Here is a 19076-nt window from a genome sequence, read left to right as displayed (position 1 = left end):
ATTGTTTGCCGCAATAGGATCGCAGCAGTCGTTATCAAATTGTTTCTACTCGAATTCCTACACGATAGGGAGTATGTTATCGAAAACAAAGTATGTAGTACATTTTTTGCGCGGAAAAAGGGTAAACAAAAAGAAATAAGAAGTTAGAGAAGATGTAAGTATAATTCTATTTTGAATATATGTAATCTCTTACTCTATTTCAGGCAATGCTAAAAGACTAAGATTCATAATATATTTTCATACATATATTTTGACGCACACAAAAACAATATGAGATGAAAAAACTGCAACCAACTTCAGACTGCTGTCATTTCTAAGCCACTTATCCGACATCTGTTAAAATTATTCAGCTGACAGCTCATTATATTGTTTAAAAGAGTACAAAAGCATTCTGGTGAGAATTTTCCAGAAAAAAAGTTATTCGGAATTCAAGCGAGATAGTGTAATTTCTTTATGTTTGGCTGGAAAACCACAAGTGGCGATCGTTAGAGCACTCCAGCATTTAAATGTGAATAAATCTTTTGTCGCTCGATACCGTGATACTGGTAGCGTAGCCCGACGTCAAGGAAGTGGTCGGAAGAAAACAGCAACATCAGCAGAAATGGTTCGAAAAGTAAAGAAGCGACATGATCGAAACCCGCATCGCAGTGGCTGTAAAATGGCTCGTTGAGCTGAATATTTCCCAATATTTCATTCGGCAAATATTGAAAAATGAGATCGGGGTAAATCCATTGAAATTCCAAAAAGTGCAAGAATTTAACACCGCAACAGATAGAAAATAGACTCAAAAGAGTTAAAGAGTTGCTTCGCTTGATCGAAAGTGGTGAACTGTCGAATTTGGTGTTCTCCGATGAGAAAACATTCATTGTCCAGCAGTTTGTAAATAAACAAAATGATTGTGGTTACTTGCCAAAGAGGTCAGCTGAAAATGTCCACCCTCGGTTCGCAAACAGAACTCAAACGGCGGCCATGGTGATTGTGTGGGACGCCATAACGGCCGATGGTCGCTCTCTCCGCTTGTATTAATCGACCGTGGCATCAGAATAAATGCCGAATATTATCGCGAAAATATTCTGGAGGGTGCACGCAAACATTTTGGCCGCAGACCTTGGACATTTCAACAGGACTCCATCGCACTCAGCACAATGGCCGCCAAAATTTCCAGATATCAATCCGTTGGACTATTGTGTCTGGAGTATTTTGGAAATCAAGATTGTCATTAAAAATACCGGGAATGGGTCAAAATACCGCAGAGCAACATTCGGGCAGCGTGTGACGGTTTAATTGGCCGTTTGAAGGCCATAATTCGTGCCAAAGGTAACCAATTGGAACAAATCTAAAGTTATTCGATTATGCATTGCCACCAAACTTAAGTTGCGTTATCAGTTGTCAGCTCGACTGAAATAAAATGTTTTATTATAGAAGGCAACCCAATTGAGTTGTCGATAAACGTGTTATCGATCAGTGTATTTTCCATCTTGTGAACTCTAAACTTCAAAAATGTCAATAAATTCGAAATAACAAAACACAATTTAAACAATAAAAGAATTTTTAAAATGTGGAATTATTTTTTGATGAAGAAGAAAATGTTCAGGACGTTGCATCTATTCGACGAAGCTTGAGAGATAATTCAAATCCGTTGGAATTGCCATCGGTGCTGTAAGTATATGTCATGTTGGAATGGTCTAAATAAGCATGTAACTATTTTAGGTTGAAGGCGTATTTTCGGCTTCCAAAAGATGCCGTAGTATACATAGTGTAGACTCTTAAATATGACTTCAAAGTATGCTATAAATCAACAGCAATTCCTCCACTTTTAAAAGTTTGTGCTGCTCTGAGGTTTTTTTGCGGAGGGAAGTTTCCAAACGTCCCATGGAAATGATTACAACAATTGTATAGCTCAACCCACATTCTCGAACGTCCTGAGCGAAGTAGTGCACTTGATAGAGTACGAATTATGTAAACTTTGGATTGTTTCGAAGTTAACGGAGGAAGAGAAAAGACTAAATAGAAACTACTTTTACTCAAAAACGAAATTTCCCGGCGTTGTGGGCTGTATAGATGGAACACACGTACACATCCAGGATCCATACTCTCTGTCATTCTTCTGGTGTCCTTGTTGGTGGACTATGACTGTTTAGGTTGTCGGAAATTTTCTTCTACGCTTCATCTGCAGTGGCTTTGGTTTCACCAAAGACACGGATTCCTCGAGCTAAGTTTGGATTAGCACCCATTTTTTTCTATAAGAATTTCGAACTGATGTTTTGTTGTTACTTTCACCATATTTAATCTAAAATGATATGCAAAATGATTTAGTGAAGCTAAAAAATCAATAATTGTTAAGAAAATGTGTATTTACTTCTCAATTTTACTTTTTCTTCTTTGAAAATGTGGTTGCTCAAATATGGCCGTTGTAGCAACTGAAATTCGCAACTTCAGTTGAAAGTTGCCATACATAATGTAATTTTGGCAACTGGCAACGCCACTCAACGATAGTTGTTATCGATAATCGGGCCATTGATTTCATTCAATAAAATTATAAAAAAGTAAAAATTATGACGTTTTACTTCATTGCAGTTTTTTTATCTCACCCTTTATATGGGAAATTTATTTTGAAAGTCTCTTTCGCTTCCAATTTCTTATTACCATATGTTTCTTACCAGCAATGTAAGAAAGGAGTAGACAAAATAATTTACAAACGAATGCAGTGATCCAAAAATTTACAGCAATCGAAATGTTTCTCTATAACGTATAACAGAACTCGATGTCTTATGCGGTGATTTGGTCCCTGTAGTCTTCTATGGAGAGAAGAGTTTTAGCAAGTCTTCTATGGAAGGAAGGCCTTAAACAGTTTCCCTACAGCTTAAGAAGTCATGATAAAGCCAGGTATAAAAGAATGAAAAATTGTAGAGTTGGGACAGACAGTTAGGGCCAGACCTAGAAAGTGGCAACATCAATTAACCAAAGACATCCCGCCTCAGAGTACTTTTTTGTCTCCAAATCCTTTATCCTGATATATCCTTAGTATCCATGTAGTGCCTCTCTGGAGGTACTATTAAGGTATCTTTCAGTAGTATGATATAATAAGCTTATAGTCAAGCTTGAAAACTTTTCAATGTCTCGGGCAGTAGTATCCTTGCATATCCTTTTATACCCTTGCGTAGTTTTTAGGGTCATCTGTAGTAACTTCTTGCAGCGACTTATTTGAGTACTTATTAAGATTGCTTGTTATAATACCCCTGTTGTAGAGCCTTCCTTGAGAACTTATTAAAGTCTCTTGCAATAGCATTCATGTAGAGTCTGGTATTCATTAAGGTCACTTGCATAAGTATACTTGCATATCCTTTTAGTTCCTTGCTTGTTGATGCTTGTCTCTCGGAGTAGTAACCTTCCATACCATTGTAGAGCCTTGCCTGAATTCTTATTAAGGTCGCTCGTAGTATTATTCTTGCATATCATTGTAGAGTCTTGAGCCTTGCCGTAGCATACTTAAAAATTATTTTCGAGCTTTTTTGTAATACCTATTAAAATATCTTGCAGTAGTATCCTTGTAGAGCCTTGCTGTAATACCTATTAAAATATATTGCTGTAGTATACTTGCAAATCCTTTTATCGCTCTTACTTATTGAGGTCTCTTTCTGAGATATGATATTATAATCTTGTAGTCTCACTTAAGTATCTTTGAAGGTCTCTGGTCGTAGTATCCTTTCAAGTCCTTTTAAAACGTATTTATTTAACGTCTCTCGCAGGATATGCGAGGAATATCCTTGTAGCGCATTGCTTAAATACACATTAAGGTCACTTGCAGTAGTATCCTTGTATGGCCTAGGTTGAGTACTTATTAGAATTTCTTGTCGTAGTATCTTTGCTAATTCTTGTAGCATCTTGCTTTTTCCTATAGAAGAAGACTAACATGGGTTCTATAGACCCTAATAAGTCATCAAAAAGATCTTCTATTGATAGAAGACGCACGGGAGGTCTTCTATAGACAGAAGATCCTCAAGAGGTCTTCCATTGAGGTCTTTTTGTTTTCCCACTAGAGGTCTTCAGTGGGCGGGTTACCCGCAACTGGTTTTCTATAGAGAGAAGACCATCGAGTGGTCTTTTTTTGTCAGAGGACCCTTGAGAGTTCTTTTTTTAGGCGGAGGGCCCTCGAGAGGTTTTTATAGCCAGACGACCCTCGAGAGGTCTTCTATAGACAGAAGACCCTCAAGAGGTCTTCTAATGTAACAATTTTACATTTTCCGCCTATCGATCAATTAAAACTGCTAGACATTTGTTTTGTATTAATAAATATTTTTTTTAGATTTGTTCATATTAATAGATATATTCTGATAAATTTCCGCCATGTTTTAATTTTCAACATCAGTAAATTTAAATTTCAATGGAATATTTGGAACATTAATTAATTTAAATTTGAAAGCATTCTCCGTGGGATAATTGAATTCAATACGGAAATTGCGTACCAAGCGGGCAATGCCCAATTCCAGTTCCATTTCGACAATGCGGCGACCAACACAACTACGGGGACCAAAACCAAAGGGTAAATAAATGAAGGGGCTGCTGGCCTTTAAGACGTGGGGACATGTGGCAGAATCTTCGGCTTCTTCTTTGGTTGGACGCATCCAACGTTCTGGTAAATATTCCTTGGCTTTTGTATAGTGATTGTCATCATGCAGCAAACCTGTTGATATCATGCTCACTAGGGTGCCCTTTGGAACACGATAACCACTTAGGACAGTATCGTTGGCTAAGATGCGAGCATTTCCTAAGGTCAACGGATACATTCGTAAGGCTTCCTTTATGCAAGCTCTTGTATAGGGAATATGATTGAGAGAGCTTGGCTCGAATTGTGAACCTTTGCGGGGTAGAATTTGGCGAATTTCTTGGCGCAGCTTCTCTTGTTTCCCAGGATTTTTGGCCAAGCACAGCAGCAAGGCCGTAAATGTGGTCGAGGTCTGTAAAAATTATATTATACGTACTTTTTTGGAAAGTTTGCAGTTTGATCACTCACCGTATCCACACCAGCCAATATCATATCAATGGCCATTACCGTGGCAATTTTCCTGTCTATCTTTATCAACTTCTCCAGCACACTCTTTTCATTTTCCGGTTTCTCTGGCACTCCACTTTGGCGTTCGGCCTCCAAACGGTCAATGGCCTCATTGACATATTTATTACCAATTTCCAAGAGTCCATCCAAAGTTTTCATAAATAGCTTAAATGTCGGTGTCTTTATATATTTCCAAAACGGCAGACCGAATTCAATTTTCTGACCCAGTTCAAAGAAATCATTCAGCAGCCCTATTAGTTTCTTGAGATCCGGATTATCACGGTTGGTGGTAATCAGTCCCAATTGTTTATCTAAAGCCACAACTGAAACCGATTCCAAAGTCCAACGATTCATTTCTTCTTGGAAACTGGCGGGGACTTCCAGCGTTTCGGGGTCACGAATTTGACGAATTCTAAAATGGATGACGATTTGTTCGATAAATTATTAAGGGAATAAAAATAACTACTTACCTTGCCATAAACTCATCGTTTACCTGGGCCATTTTATTCAAATACAGTCGAACATTTTTTGGTTGCATTAGAACGGGATTTACAGTGGATCGAAAATTGCCCCATTTTTCTCCGTGGCTAATGAGAGATATACCAAAAGTTTGAAAAATAAGAGCAAGGAAATTTACAAAGTTATTTTGTCCGCTTTCACAAAAATCTATTGGTCTCCTGAAAAAACCTATTGGTTTTCTATAATAAGGCATTTTGGTCTTTTATAAAAATATCTTTTGATCTTCTATAAAAATATCTATTGGTCTCCTATAAGCAGACCTACTGGTCTTCTATAAGAAAATCTATTAGTCTACTATAAGAAGACCTTTTGGTCTTCTATAAGAAGTCATATTGGCCTTTTATAAGAAGACCTATTGGGGACAATGAGGGAATTTTTTGTCTTCTGTAACAAGGCCTATTGTGCTTCTATAAGGAAACATATTGTTCTTCTATAAGAGGACCTATTGGTATACGGGAAGGCCTACTTTTCTTCTGCATTACGAGCAGAAGACCTATTAGTCTTCTATAAGGTCTAAGGAGTCTATGTGATCATCTAAAAGTCGACCTGTTGTTCTTTTACAAATGGACCCATTAGATTTCTATAAAAATCCTATATTGTTTTTTTATGAAGAAGACCCGTTGGTTTCAATAAGACGATATATTGGACTTCTATGAGTAGACTAATTTCTCTTCTATAAGAAGACCGATTGGCCTCTACAGGAAGATCTATTATTATACAGGGTGAGATGAAAAAAACTGCAACCAACTTCAGACTGTTGCCATTTCTAAGCCACTCGTCCGACAGCTGTTAAAATTATTCCAGTGACAGCTCATTACATTATTACAAGCGTACAAAAGCATTTTAGTGAGAATTTTCCAGAAAAAAGTTATTCGTGATGGAATTCAAGCGTGATAGTGTGATTTCTTTATATTTTGCTGGAAAACCACAAGTGGCTATCGTTAGAGCAATCCAGCATTTAAATGTAAATAAATCTTTTGTGTCTCGTACCATCGCTCGTTATCGTGGTACTGGTAGCGTAAACCGACGTCAAGGGAGTGGAGCGAAGAGAACAGCAACATTAGCAGAAATGGTCCCAAAAGTAAAGAATCGACTTGATCGAAACCCGCTTCGCAGTGGCCGAAAAATGGCTCGTGAGCTGAACATATCCCAATATTCCATTCGGCAAATATTGAAAAATGAGCTCGGGGTAAAGTCATTGAAATTCCAAAAACTTACACCGCAACTGAAAGAAAATAGACTCGAAAGAGCTAAAGAGTTGCTTCTCTAGTACGAAAGTGGTGAACTGCCGAATTTGGTTTCCTCCGATGAGAAAACATTCGTTGTCCAGCAGTTTGTAAACAAACAAAATGATCGTGTTTACTTGCCAACGAGGTCAGCTGAAAATGTGCACCTTCGATTGGCCACCAGAACTCAAGTGCCGGCCATGGGGATGGTGTAGGCCGCCATAAAAGCCGATGGTCGCTCGCCGCACATATTAATCGCAAGCAAACATTTTGGCCGCATTTCTTGGACATTCCAACAGGACTCAGCACCATCACACTCAGAACGTGCCACTCAAGAATGGTTACAAAATGAGGTTCCTCGCTTCATTTCCAGCGCACAATCGGCACCAAAATCTCCGAATACCAAACCATTGGACTATTGTGTCTGGCGTATTTTTTAAAGCAAGATTGGCACAAAGCACTTCGCCGGAAATGGGACAAAATACCGCGGAGCAACATTCGGCTAGCGTGTGACGGTTTCATTGGCCGTTTGAAGGCCATAACTCGTGCCAAAGGTGACCAATTCGAATAAATCTAAACTTTTTCTAAAATTTGATGCTATTTCCGACATTTTTTGGCTTTCATTCAATAACATTTAAAAAAATGTAAAAATTATGTCGTTTCACTTTGTTGCCGTTTTCTTTATCTAATCCTCTATTATTAGATCTCTATAAAAAGACTAATTAGATTTGTAGAAAAAGACCCACTTCCGTAAAAGACTTATCTTAGAAAATTTTTGGTTTTTCTAAAAATGACCTAATCTGCTGCCATACGAAGAAACAAGCGGCTGTCATGTAAAAGAAAAATAGATCTCCTTATAAAAAAAGAAGAAGTATACCTAAAATGTTTGCTGATGCGACTGGGTCTTTCCAAAATATTTATCTACATTATAAACTGGCAAGTAATGAGTCACCCACAAATCGATCAAATGATTATCAATTTAGTGGACTAATTTTATCGCATATTATTTGTTGCTGTTGTTTTTCCTTTCAAATTTGCTATATCACCCAACAGATGTCTACGTATCAATTTAGTGATAAGGTAGGTTGGTATAAAGGTGTTCAGTTGTGTGTGCTAGATTTCATGTTTCAACTTATTGTCGAGTAAAATAAAAATAAGTAAAAAGCAGCTATGTTCGGCCGAGCCTAACTTTGGATACCCTCCACCATTTGAAAGAAACTTTTCCGTCGGAAAAACTGCACAAATGAAAATCTTTATATGGGGGCATTCGAAAACGTGGCCCTATGCAGACGATTCTCTTCTAGGGGGTAAGGAATTAACCCCTAGTATGGATTTTATGACAATTCCATTAACAAATTGGCTGAAATCGTTAAAATGTCGAATATCGGGGGTATCGTCATATATGGGGGATGTACGATATCGTGGACCCATATAGACAGTTTTCTTTTAGAGGGTAAAGTACTCACAAAGAACTTCGTGGGTGAATTTTCAGAAAATTCCATTGAACAATGAAATTCTGAAATCATCAGAATATCGAATATCGGGGGTATCGGTACATGGGGGATATGCGATATCGTGGACCTATATAGACAATTTTCTTTTAGGAGATAAAGTACTTACAAGGAAGTCCTTGTGTAGAATTTCAGAAAATTCCGTTGAAAAATGTGGTTAAAATCATTAAAATACCGAATATCGGGGATACCGTTATATGGGGGCTATACGATATCTTGGAACGATATAGCCCATCTTTGAACTTGACCTGCCTGTAGACAAAAGACAGATTTGTACAAAATTTTAGCTTCCTATCTTAAATCGTTTTGATAACCACAAGTGGCTATCGTTAGAGCACCTCAGCATTTAAATGTGAATAAATCTATTGGGTCTCGTACCATTGCTCGTTACCGTGATACTGGTAGCGTAGCCCGACATCAAGGAAGTGGACGGAAGAAAACAGCTACATCAGCAGAAATGGTTCGAAAAGTAGAGAACCGACTTGATCGAAACCCGCGTCGCATTGGCCAAAAAATGGCTCGTGAGCTGAACATATCGCAATATCCCATTCGGCATATATTGAAAAATGAGCTGGGGGTAAAGCCATGGAAATTCCGCAACAGAAAGAAAATAGACCCAAAAGAGTTAAAGAGTTGCTTCGCTTAACCGAAAGTGATGAACTGCCGAATTTGGTTTTCTCCGATGAGAAAACATTCGTTGTCCAGCAGTTTGCAAACAAACTAAATGATCGTGTTTTCTTGCCAAAGAGGTCAGCTGGAAATGTGCACCTTCGATTGGCCACCAGAACTCAAGCGGCGGCCATGGTGATGGTGTGCGCCGCCATAACAGTCGATGATCGCTCTCTGCTCATATTAATCGACCGTGGCATCAGAATAAATGCCGGATATTATCGCGAAAATATTCTGCAGGGTGTATTAAAACCTTAGTCACGCAAACATTTTGGCCGCAGACCTTGGACATTCCAACAGGACTCAGCACCATCGCATTTAGCACGCACCACCCAAGAATGGTTATTTCCAGCGTACGATGGCCACCAAAATCTCCGGATATCAATCCGTTGGACTATTGTGTCTGGAGTATTTTGAAAAGCAAGGTTGACACTAAAAAAATGCCAAAGTGTCGATCACCTAAAGCAAGCGCTTCACCGGGAATGGGCCAGAATACCGCAAAGCAACATTCGGGCAGCGTGTGACGGTTTCATTTATCGTTTGATGGCCATAATTGTGCCAAAGGTGATGAATTCGAAAAAATCTGAACTTATTCTAAAATGTTATGCTATTTCCGACATTTTTTGCTTTCATTAAATAAAACTATAAAGTGAAATTGTGGCGTTTGAATATTAAATATTTTTAAAAAATTCACGAGCTTTTAAAAGTCTTTCAAAAATATTTTTAAAAATCCACAAGCGTTAGTGGTCTTTCAAAAATATTAAAAAAACACGAGCGTTTATAGTTTTTCAAAAATATTTAAAAAAAAACCCAGAAGCGTTTATGATCTTTCAAAAATATTTTTAAAAAGTCCACGAGCGTTTATTGGTTTTCAAAAATAAAAAATTAAATAAAACCGCGAGCTTTTGTAGTCTTCCTATCATATTTTTCAAAAGTCCACAAGCTTTTATTAGCTTTCAAAAAAGAAAGAAAAAGAAAAAATTAAATAAAACCACGAACTTTCAATCATAATTTTAAAAAAACCACGAGCGTTTATAGTCTTTCAGAGATATTTTTAAAAATCCACGAGCGTTTATTGTCGTTCATTTTTTTTAAATTCACGAACCTATATAGGCATTCAATCAAATTTTTAAAAATGCACGAGCGTTTATTGTGTTCCAATTTTTTGTTACATCCTCGAACTTTTATAAACTTGTATATTAATTTCCCCAATATTTATTTATATTCTCTTACGACTCTATTCAATTCTCAACATCAGTGAATTTAAACTTCAGCGGAATATTGGGTACTCTAAACAGTAGAGTTTTAAAGGCATTCTCCGTGGGATAGTCAAATTCCACATGAAAATTCCGAACCAAACGGGCTATGCCCAGTTCCATTTCCATTTCAACAATACGACGGCCAATACAACTGCGAGCACCGAATCCAAAAGGAAAATTTACAAAGGCGCTGCGAGGTTTTATGGGATTTTCCTCATTTTCTACTTCCGACCGGAGCCAACGTTCAGGTAAATATTCCCCTGATCTGGGATAATAACTGTCATTGTTGATAAGCGAGAGGTAAACAATCATAATTTGTGTTTCCTTTGGTACTCGATAACCACTTAAGATCATGTCTGTCGCAGAAACACGAGCGTTGCCCAAGGCCAGGGGATGAATGCGAAGGGACTCTTTTAAACAGGCCCTCAAGTAGGGCATATTTTTGAAGGTCTGCTCATCAAATTCGGAGTCTTTGTGGGGTAATAACCGCATGACTTCTTCACGTAACTTCTGCTGTTTGTCGGGATTTTTTGCCAAAACCAAGAGCAAGCCGGTAAAGGCAGATGTGGTCTATTGGGAAAAAAGGAATTAATATTTTTTTTAATTCAATATATGGTCTAACAAATGTCCCCTAACCGTATCAATGCCCGCCATCAACATATCCATAGCCATAACGGTGGCCACCTTTTTGTCGATTCTTATTAATTTCTCCAACACACTTGGTTCGATGTTGCCATTGGCAGATGAATCATTTAGCTCCGTCTTTTCAATACGATCTATGGCCTGCTCCACATGACGGCTGACAATGTCTGTAATACCATCCATTGTCTCCATCATCTTTCTGAAGGTCTTTGTCTTGTAATATTTCCAAATTGGTGGCTTAAATTCAATATCTACCGAAAGTGTAAAGAAATCGATTAGTAGCCGGAATAATTTGCGAACCTCTGGATTGTTGCGGTTGCCACTTAAAAGGCCTAATTTTTGATCGAGAGCCACAATCGAAATCGATTCCAGAGCCCACAAGTTGAGTTCTTCTTCGAAATTTTCGGGAACTTCGTTAGTGTTTGGGTTGCGGATTTCAATAATTCTGGAATGTAATGGGCAAATGCGTGATGAAGTTGTTACTTTAATTGGGCGACCTTACCTTTTTATAAATTCCTTGTTGACTTGTGAGATTCTGTCCATATACAAGCGTACATTTTTGGGTTGCATTAAAATCGGATTAACTTTGGTACGAAATGAACCCCATTGTTCGCCTTGACTAAAATGGATTGGTATAACAAAATTTGAGAGTATTTGGCTTTATTTTATTTTATTTTATTTTATTTATATTTTCTATGAAAAGACTTACAGATTTTCTATAGGCAGATCTAAAGATCTTCCCTAATCATGTCTCCCAATCTCTCCAGGAAGAGGATATGAAGATCTCTAATAATATTCTATAGAAAGATCTCTGGGAATTCTCTATGGGAAGATCTCTCAAGATCTTCCCTTTGATCTTCGTAGAGAATATCTTCATGTGAAATGTTGCCTTCAGAGGATCCGAGAGAAGACCTCCAGATCTTCTGAGGGAATATCTCCAGATTTTCCAAGATAATTCATCTACATCTTTAAAGAGAAGATCTCTAAATCTTTAAAGAGTAGATCTCTAGATCTTTTGAGAGAAGATCTCTAAACCTTCTGAGAAAAGATATCTAGATCATTTAAGAAGAGATCTTCTCAATATCTCTACATCTTCTGGGAACAGATCTCTAGATCTTCTGGGAGAATATCTCTAGGTCTTCTGGAAGAATGTATACATACATCTTCTAGGAGAATATCTCTAGATCTTCTAGAGAATATATTTACATCTTCTGAGAGACAACTAGATCTTCTTAGAGAAGATCTCTCTCTTTAAAGACTATATCTCTAAATCTTCTGAGAGAAGATCTCGAAACCTTCTAGGAGAAGATCTCTAGACTTCTGAGAGAAGATATCTAGATCTTCTGAAAGAAGACCTCTACACCTTTTGAAAGAAGATCTTTATATCTTCTGAGAGAAAATATCTCTAGATCTTCTGAGAGAATATCTCTAGATCTTCTGAGAGAATATCTCTACATCTTCTGGGAAAAAATCTCTAGATCTACTGGAGGAATATATACATACATCCTCTAGGAGAAGATCTCTAGATCTTCTGGGAGAATATATCTACATATTCTGAGAGACAATTAGATCTGATTGAATATGTCTAGAACTTCTGAGGAAATATCCCTTGATTTTCGAAGAGAAGGACTTTAAACATCCTAAGAGAAGATATGTAGATCTTCTGAGAGCAGATGTGCACATCTTTTAAGAAAAGATCTCCTGATGTTCTCCAGATCATTTAAGAAGAGATCTTAAGATATTTTTTATAAAGGATCTCTAGACATTCTAAAAGAAGAAGTCCAGACCTGCTATAAAAAGATATCTAGATCTGTTCTAAAAATAATCTTAATATCACAAAAATCTCCAAGTCTTTTAGAAGATGATCTTCTACAAAAATATTTCTGTATTAACAATAGCAAGATCTCACAGATGGAGGATCTTCGAAGACAAGATTTATAAATCAAGATCCTTTCTAAGAGAAAAAACTCCAGATCTCTATATTTTCTCTTAGAAGATATAGAGATTTTCTCTAAACGGTCTCTTGTATTAGTCTACTACTCATGGCGCAATTTTTTTTTTTAATAAAAGATATGAAAACGTCTATTCAAATGCCCTTTTTTAACTTAGGAGGCAATTAGTCCCTCGACGCCCTGAAAAAAATCCGCACGATGAACACGTCGATAATAGCTCAGACCCTCCGAACCGGGACGATTGGGCCAGACACCTTCGTTTCGTAGCAGCGTTTCAAAATCCTGGGGATTATGAGTGATGACCATATCGGGTCGACCAAATACGCCTTTCATCTTACATATCGGTCCCAATTCCGAACGCAATGCCATAAACATATCGGAGATGTCAAGTTTGGCAAATTTACCCCCCGGCAAAAAGTTTAGCAACATTTTCAGGGGTGGCATTGTAGGAATATCTTCGTATGGTTTAGCCGCTTGCCATTGTTGTGTGAAGGAATTTTTCGATTCCAGTTCCCGCACTGAGTTGGTGGATTGTGATGCCAAGAATCGAAACTTAAATATTAAAAATCCATAAAAAATAATGAAATTCACAATTTATATTTAATTACTTCTCTCTCTTACTTGACATAATTTCGTTTTCAATAACGAGTATTTTTGCTTATTTCCAAACAAATAGTTTGGAGATTTAATCATCGTTGTGGCCATTTTATTCAATAGTTTATTGCACAGAGTTCGGTCAAGCACTGATCTAATATTGGTGTCTAGAAAATATTTGAGCATAATGCATAACGCTCAGTTTTTTGTTCTCTCAAACACTCGTGAAATCGGAAGCTTTTTTCTATATTTGTTGTGCTATTTTTGTCTTTCTTTTGTATCTGGCTTCGTAGATAATTTGTTATGAATATGATTACGAAAACAAAATGTGGTCGAGGTCTGTAAAAATTATATTATACGTACTTTTTTTGGAAAGTTTGAAATTTGATCACTCACCGTATCCACACCAGCCAATATCATATCAATGGCCATTACCGTGGCAATTTTCCTGTCTATCTTTATCAACTTCTCCAGCACACTCTTTTCATTTTCCGGTTTCTCTGGCACTCCACTTTGGCGTTCGGCCTCCAAACGGTCAATGGCCTCATTGACATATTTATTACCAATTTCCAAGAGTCCATCCAGAGTTTTCATAAATAGCTTAAATGTCGGTGTCTTTATATATTTCCAAAACGGCAGACCGAATTCAATTTTCTGACCCAGTTCAAAGAAATCATTCAGCAGCCCAATTAGTTTCTTGAGATCGGGATTATCACGGTTGGTGGTAATCAGTCCCAATTGTTTATCTAAAGCCACAACTGAAACCGATTCCAAAGTCCAACGATTCATTTCTTCTTGGAAACTGGCGGGGACTTCCAGCGTTTCGGGGCCACGAATTTGACGAATTCTAAAATGGATGACTATTTGTTCGATAAATTATTAAGGAAATAAAAATAACTACTTACCTTGCCATAAACTCATCGTTTACCTGGGCCATTTTATTCAAATACAGTCGAACATTTTTTGGTTGCATTAGAACGGGATTTACAGTGGATCGAAAACTGCCCCATTTTTCTCCGTGGCTAATGAGAGATATACCAAAAGTTTGAAAAATAAGAGCAAGGAAATTTACAAAGTTATTTTGTCCGCTTTCACAAAAATCTATTGGTCTTCTAAAAAACCTATTGGTTTTCTATAATAAGGCATTTTGGTCTTTTATAAAAATATCTTTTGATCTTCTATAAAAATATCTATTGGTCTCCTATAAGCAGACCTACTGGTCTTCTATAAGAAAATCTATTAGTCTACTATAAGAAGACCTTTTGGTCTTCTATAAGAAGTCATATTGGCCTTTTATAAGAAGACCTATTGGGGACAATAAGGGAATTTTTTGTCTTCTGTAACAAGGCCTATTGTGCTTCTATAAGAAAACATATTGTTCTCCTATAAGAGGACCTATTGGTCTACGGAAGGCCTACTTTTCTCCTACATTACGAGCAGAAGACCTATTAGTCTTCTATAAGGTCTTCTCTAAGATGACCTATTGGTCTTCTATAAGAAGGCTTATTAGTTTTCTATAAGGAGTCTATGTGATCATCTAAAAGTCGACCTGTTGTTCATTTACAAATGGACCCATTAGATTTCTGCAAAAATCCTTTATTGGTTTTTTTATGTAAGAAGACCCGTTGGTTTCTATATGACGATATATTGGACTTGTATGAGTAGACTAATTTCTCTTCTATAAGAAGACCCATTGGCCTCTACAGGAAGATCTATTATTATACAGGGTGAGATGAAAAAACTGCAATCAACTTCAGACTGCTGTCATTTCTAAGCCACTCGTCTGACAGCTGTTAAAATTATTCCAGTGACAGCTGATTATATTATTACAAGCGTACAAAAGCATTTTAGTGAGAATTTTCCAGAAAAAAGTTATTCGAGATGGAATTCAAGCGTGATAGTGTGATTTCTTTGTGTTTGGCAGGAAAACCACAAGTGGCTATCGTTAGATCACTCCAGCATTTAAATGTGAATAAATCTTTTGGCGCTCATTACCGTGGTACTGGTAGCGTAACCCGACGTCAATGGAGTGGAGGGAAGAGAACAGCAACATCAGGAGGAATGGTCCGAAAAGTAAATAATCGACTTGATCGAAACCCGTTTCGCAGTGGCCGAAAAATGGCTCGTGAGCTGAACATATCGCAATATTCCATTCGGCAAATATTGAAAAATGAGCTCGGGGTAAAGTCATTGAAATTCCAAAAAGTCCAAAAACTTACACCGCAACAAAAAGAATATAGACTCAAAAGAGCTGAAGAGTTGCTTCTCTTGTCCGAAAGTGGTGAACTGCCGAATTTGGTTTCCTCCGATGAGAAAACATTATTTGTCCAGCAGTTTGTAAACAAACAAAATGATCGTGTTTACGTGCCAAAGAGGTCAGCTGAAAATGTGCACCTTCGGTTGGCCAGCAGAACTCAAGTGCCGGCCATGGGGATGGTGTAGGCAGCCATAAAAGCCGATGGTCGCTCGCCGCTCATATTAATCGCAAGCAAACATTTTGGCCACATTTTGGCGCCACCCAATAATGGTTACAAAATGAGGCTCCTCGCTTCATTTCCAGCGCACAGGGCACCAAAATCTCCGAATACCAAACCATTGGACTATTGTGTCTGGCGTATTTTTTAAAGCAAGATTGGCAAATACCAAAGTGTCGATCACCTCAAACAAGCGCATCGCCGGAAATGAGACAAAATACCGCGGAGCAACATTCGGATAGCGTGTGACGGTTTCATTGGCCGTATTAAGGCCATAATTCGTGCCAAAGGTGACCAATTCGAATAAATCTACACTTTTTCTAATATTTGATGCTATTTCCGACTTTTTTTGCTTTCATTCGCTAATATATAAAAAAAAAGTAAAAATTATGTCGTTTGACTTTGTTGCAGTTTATTTATCTAACCCTTTATTACTATATCTCTATAAAAAGACTCATTAGATTTGTAGAAGACGACCCACTTGTGTAAAAAGACTTATCTTGTATTAGAAAAAATTTGGTTTTTCTATAAAAGACCTAATCTGCTGCCATAAGAAGAAACAAGCGGCTTTTATGTAAAAGAAAAATAGATCTCCTTACAGAAAGAAGAGGTATACCTAAAAGTTTGCTGACGCGACTGGGTCATTCCAAAATTTTTATCTACATTATAAACTGGCAAGTAATGAGTCACCCACAAATCGATCAAATGATTATCAATTTAGTGGACTAATTTTATCGCATATTATTTGTTGCTGTTGTTTTTCCTTCCAAATTTGCTGTATCACCCAACAGATGTCTACATTTCAATTTAGTGATAAGGTAGGTAGGTAGGTATAAAGGTGTTCAGTTGTGTGTGCTTGATTTCATGTTTCAACTTATTGTCGGATAAAATAAAAATAAGTAAAAAAGCAGCTTTGGATACCCTCTACAATTTGGAAGAAATTTAAAAAAAAATTCCTTCGGAAAATACTGCTCAAATGAAAACCCTTATATGGGGGCTATTCGAAGACGTGGACGATTCTCTTCTAGAGGGTAAAGAATTAACCCCTTGTTTGGATTTTACGACACTTCCTTTGAAAAATTTGTAGCGTGATTACAACAGACGGACGGACGGAGAGGTCTAAATCGTCTTAGAATTTTGAGCTGATCGAGAATATATATACTTTGTTGGGTCTAAAATTATTATTTCGATGAGTTACTATGTATGGTGGAGGTTATAAAAACTGAAAACATAAATACTCACACAGACACCAGACCGGTGACACCCTGAAAGAAATCCTCTCGCAGCACCGTGCGATGATACATTTGGGCATCGCCGCCGGGTCTTATGGGCCAAATGCCCTCATTGCGAAATACCATTTCAAAATCATGTGGATTGTGGGTAATCACTGTGGGTGGTCGGCCCATAAAAGCAGCAGTTCTTACAATCGGTCCCATGTCATCGCGCAGGGCCATTAGGAATTGCGTCGGTTCCATTTTGCCATATTTACCCCAAGGTAACATATTTTTGATGATGGGCCAAGAGTTCATCGATGGCATCTCCTCGAAAGGTTTGGCCTCCTGCCATTCTGGACTAATGGTGGTGGTGTTGTTGGCCTTGACATCAGGCTGTGAAGCGCTCGTGACATTTGTTGAATACTAAGAAAAGAGAATAATTTCAATTTAATTAAATCGAGTGATTTTTAATTCAATTTCTGCTATTGTTATTACCTGTTGCGCTCCCCTTTGTCGTAGTGCCACAATGGCTCTCGAGTATTGTTTATATTTTATCATATTCGCGAAAGCGTAAAAAACACAAAATAAGTCAAAACAAAATAAAAGCTATGGCTTTGCCAGCGTCTGCCTGTGAACTAGTTGTTTATGTTGTCATGAATACGCTTTTTATTAATTGATAAGCCGGCCGAAAACAGAACGCTCTCCCATTATTTACTTCAAAATGAAAGCGATAATTGTGAGTTTTTCAGGGATGGAAAATTTGGTACTACATGTTTTACGTTTGCAATGGCATTGTTGGATTAAGAATTAATTTCCCACCAGAATTTAACCAAAATTATTTGAATGTATTATTGAGATATGTGCAAGTGGGAAGTAGTTAGTTTAAAGTTTTGATATTGCCTCGATATATCTACTTGATATCCCAAAGCCTTGTACAAATGCTTCGGCACTGCTACACTATATACAGGGTGGGAGAAAAAAACCGCAATCAATTTCAGATTTCTTTCATTTCTAAGCCACTCGTCCGACAGCTGTTAAAATTATTCCAGTGACAGCTCATTCTATGGTTTAAAAGCGTAAAAAAGCACTTTGGAGAAAATTTTCCAAAAAAAAAGAAAAAAAAATATTCGTGATGGAATTAAAGCGTGATAGTGTGATTTCTTTATATTTGGCTGGAAAACCACAAGTGGCTATCGTTAGAGTACCTCAGCATTTAAATGTGAATAAATCTATTGGGTCTCGTACCATCGCTCGTTACCGTGATACTGGTAGCGTAGGGCGACGTCAAGGGAGTGGACGGAAGAAAGCAGCAACATCAGCAGAAATGGTTCGAAAAGATGCGACCCTCAAAAAGATAAACCCTCGTCGCAGTGACCGAAAAATGGCTCGTGAGCTGAACATATCGCAATATTCCATTCGGCATATATTGAAAAATGAGCTTGGGGCAAAGCCATTGAAATTCCAAAAATGACAAGAACTTAAACCGCAGCAGAAAGAAAATAGACTCAAAAGAGCTAAAGAGTTGCTTCGCTTAGCCGAAAGTGGTTAACTGCCGAATTTGGTTTTCTCCGAAGAGAAAACATTCGTTGTCCAGCAGTTTGTAAACAAACAAAATGATCGTGTTTTCTTGCCAAAGAGGTCATCTGAAAATGTGCACCTTCAATTGGCCACCAGAACTCAAGCGGCGGCCATGGTGATGGTGTGCGCCGCCATAACAGTCGATGATCGCTCTCTGGTCGTATTAATCGACCGTGGAATCAGAATAAATGCCAGATATTATAGCGAAAATATTCTGGAGGGTGTATTAAAACCTTAGTCACGCAAACATTTTGGCCGCAGACCTTGGACATTCCAACAGGACTCAGCACCATCGCATTCAGCACGCACCACCCAAGAATGGTTACAAAATGAGGTTCCTCGCTTCAAAATCTCCGAATACCAATCCGTTGGACTATTGTGTCTG

The 19076-nt window shown here is 37.7% G+C and overlaps 2 protein-coding genes across 2 annotated transcripts; both read right to left on the bottom strand.

The window, feature by feature from the left end:
* Positions 1-4278: 4278 nt before the first annotated feature.
* On the bottom strand, positions 4279-17736 carry CYP12A1 (cytochrome P450 CYP12A2-like). Its single transcript, NM_001286905.1, is given in 5 exon segments — positions 4279-4958; positions 13822-14272; positions 14331-14447; positions 17142-17536; positions 17609-17736. Coding segments are annotated over 5 exon segments (1632 nt in total). The 5' UTR covers positions 17672-17736; the 3' UTR covers positions 4279-4352.
* On the bottom strand, positions 9856-13623 carry LOC101896195 (cytochrome P450 CYP12A2-like). The gene is made up of 5 exons (XM_005190663.4): positions 13453-13623; positions 12989-13383; positions 11382-11498; positions 10874-11324; positions 9856-10807 (listed from the first exon to the last, which is right to left on the bottom strand). Exons 1-5 carry the CDS (start codon positions 13609-13611, stop codon positions 10220-10222), a joined length of 1710 nt encoding a protein of 569 aa, XP_005190720.2. The 5' UTR covers positions 13612-13623; the 3' UTR covers positions 9856-10219.
* Positions 17737-19076: the final 1340 nt, after the last annotated feature.

The sequence above is a fragment of the Musca domestica genome, unplaced genomic scaffold (assembly GCF_030504385.1).
Source record: "Musca domestica strain aabys unplaced genomic scaffold, Musca_domestica.polishedcontigs.V.1.1 1, whole genome shotgun sequence".
Classification (NCBI taxonomy): domain Eukaryota; kingdom Metazoa; phylum Arthropoda; class Insecta; order Diptera; family Muscidae; genus Musca; species Musca domestica.
The sequence above is the reverse complement of the archived record's forward strand: the minus strand, read 5'-3'. Positions and strand labels throughout refer to the sequence as shown.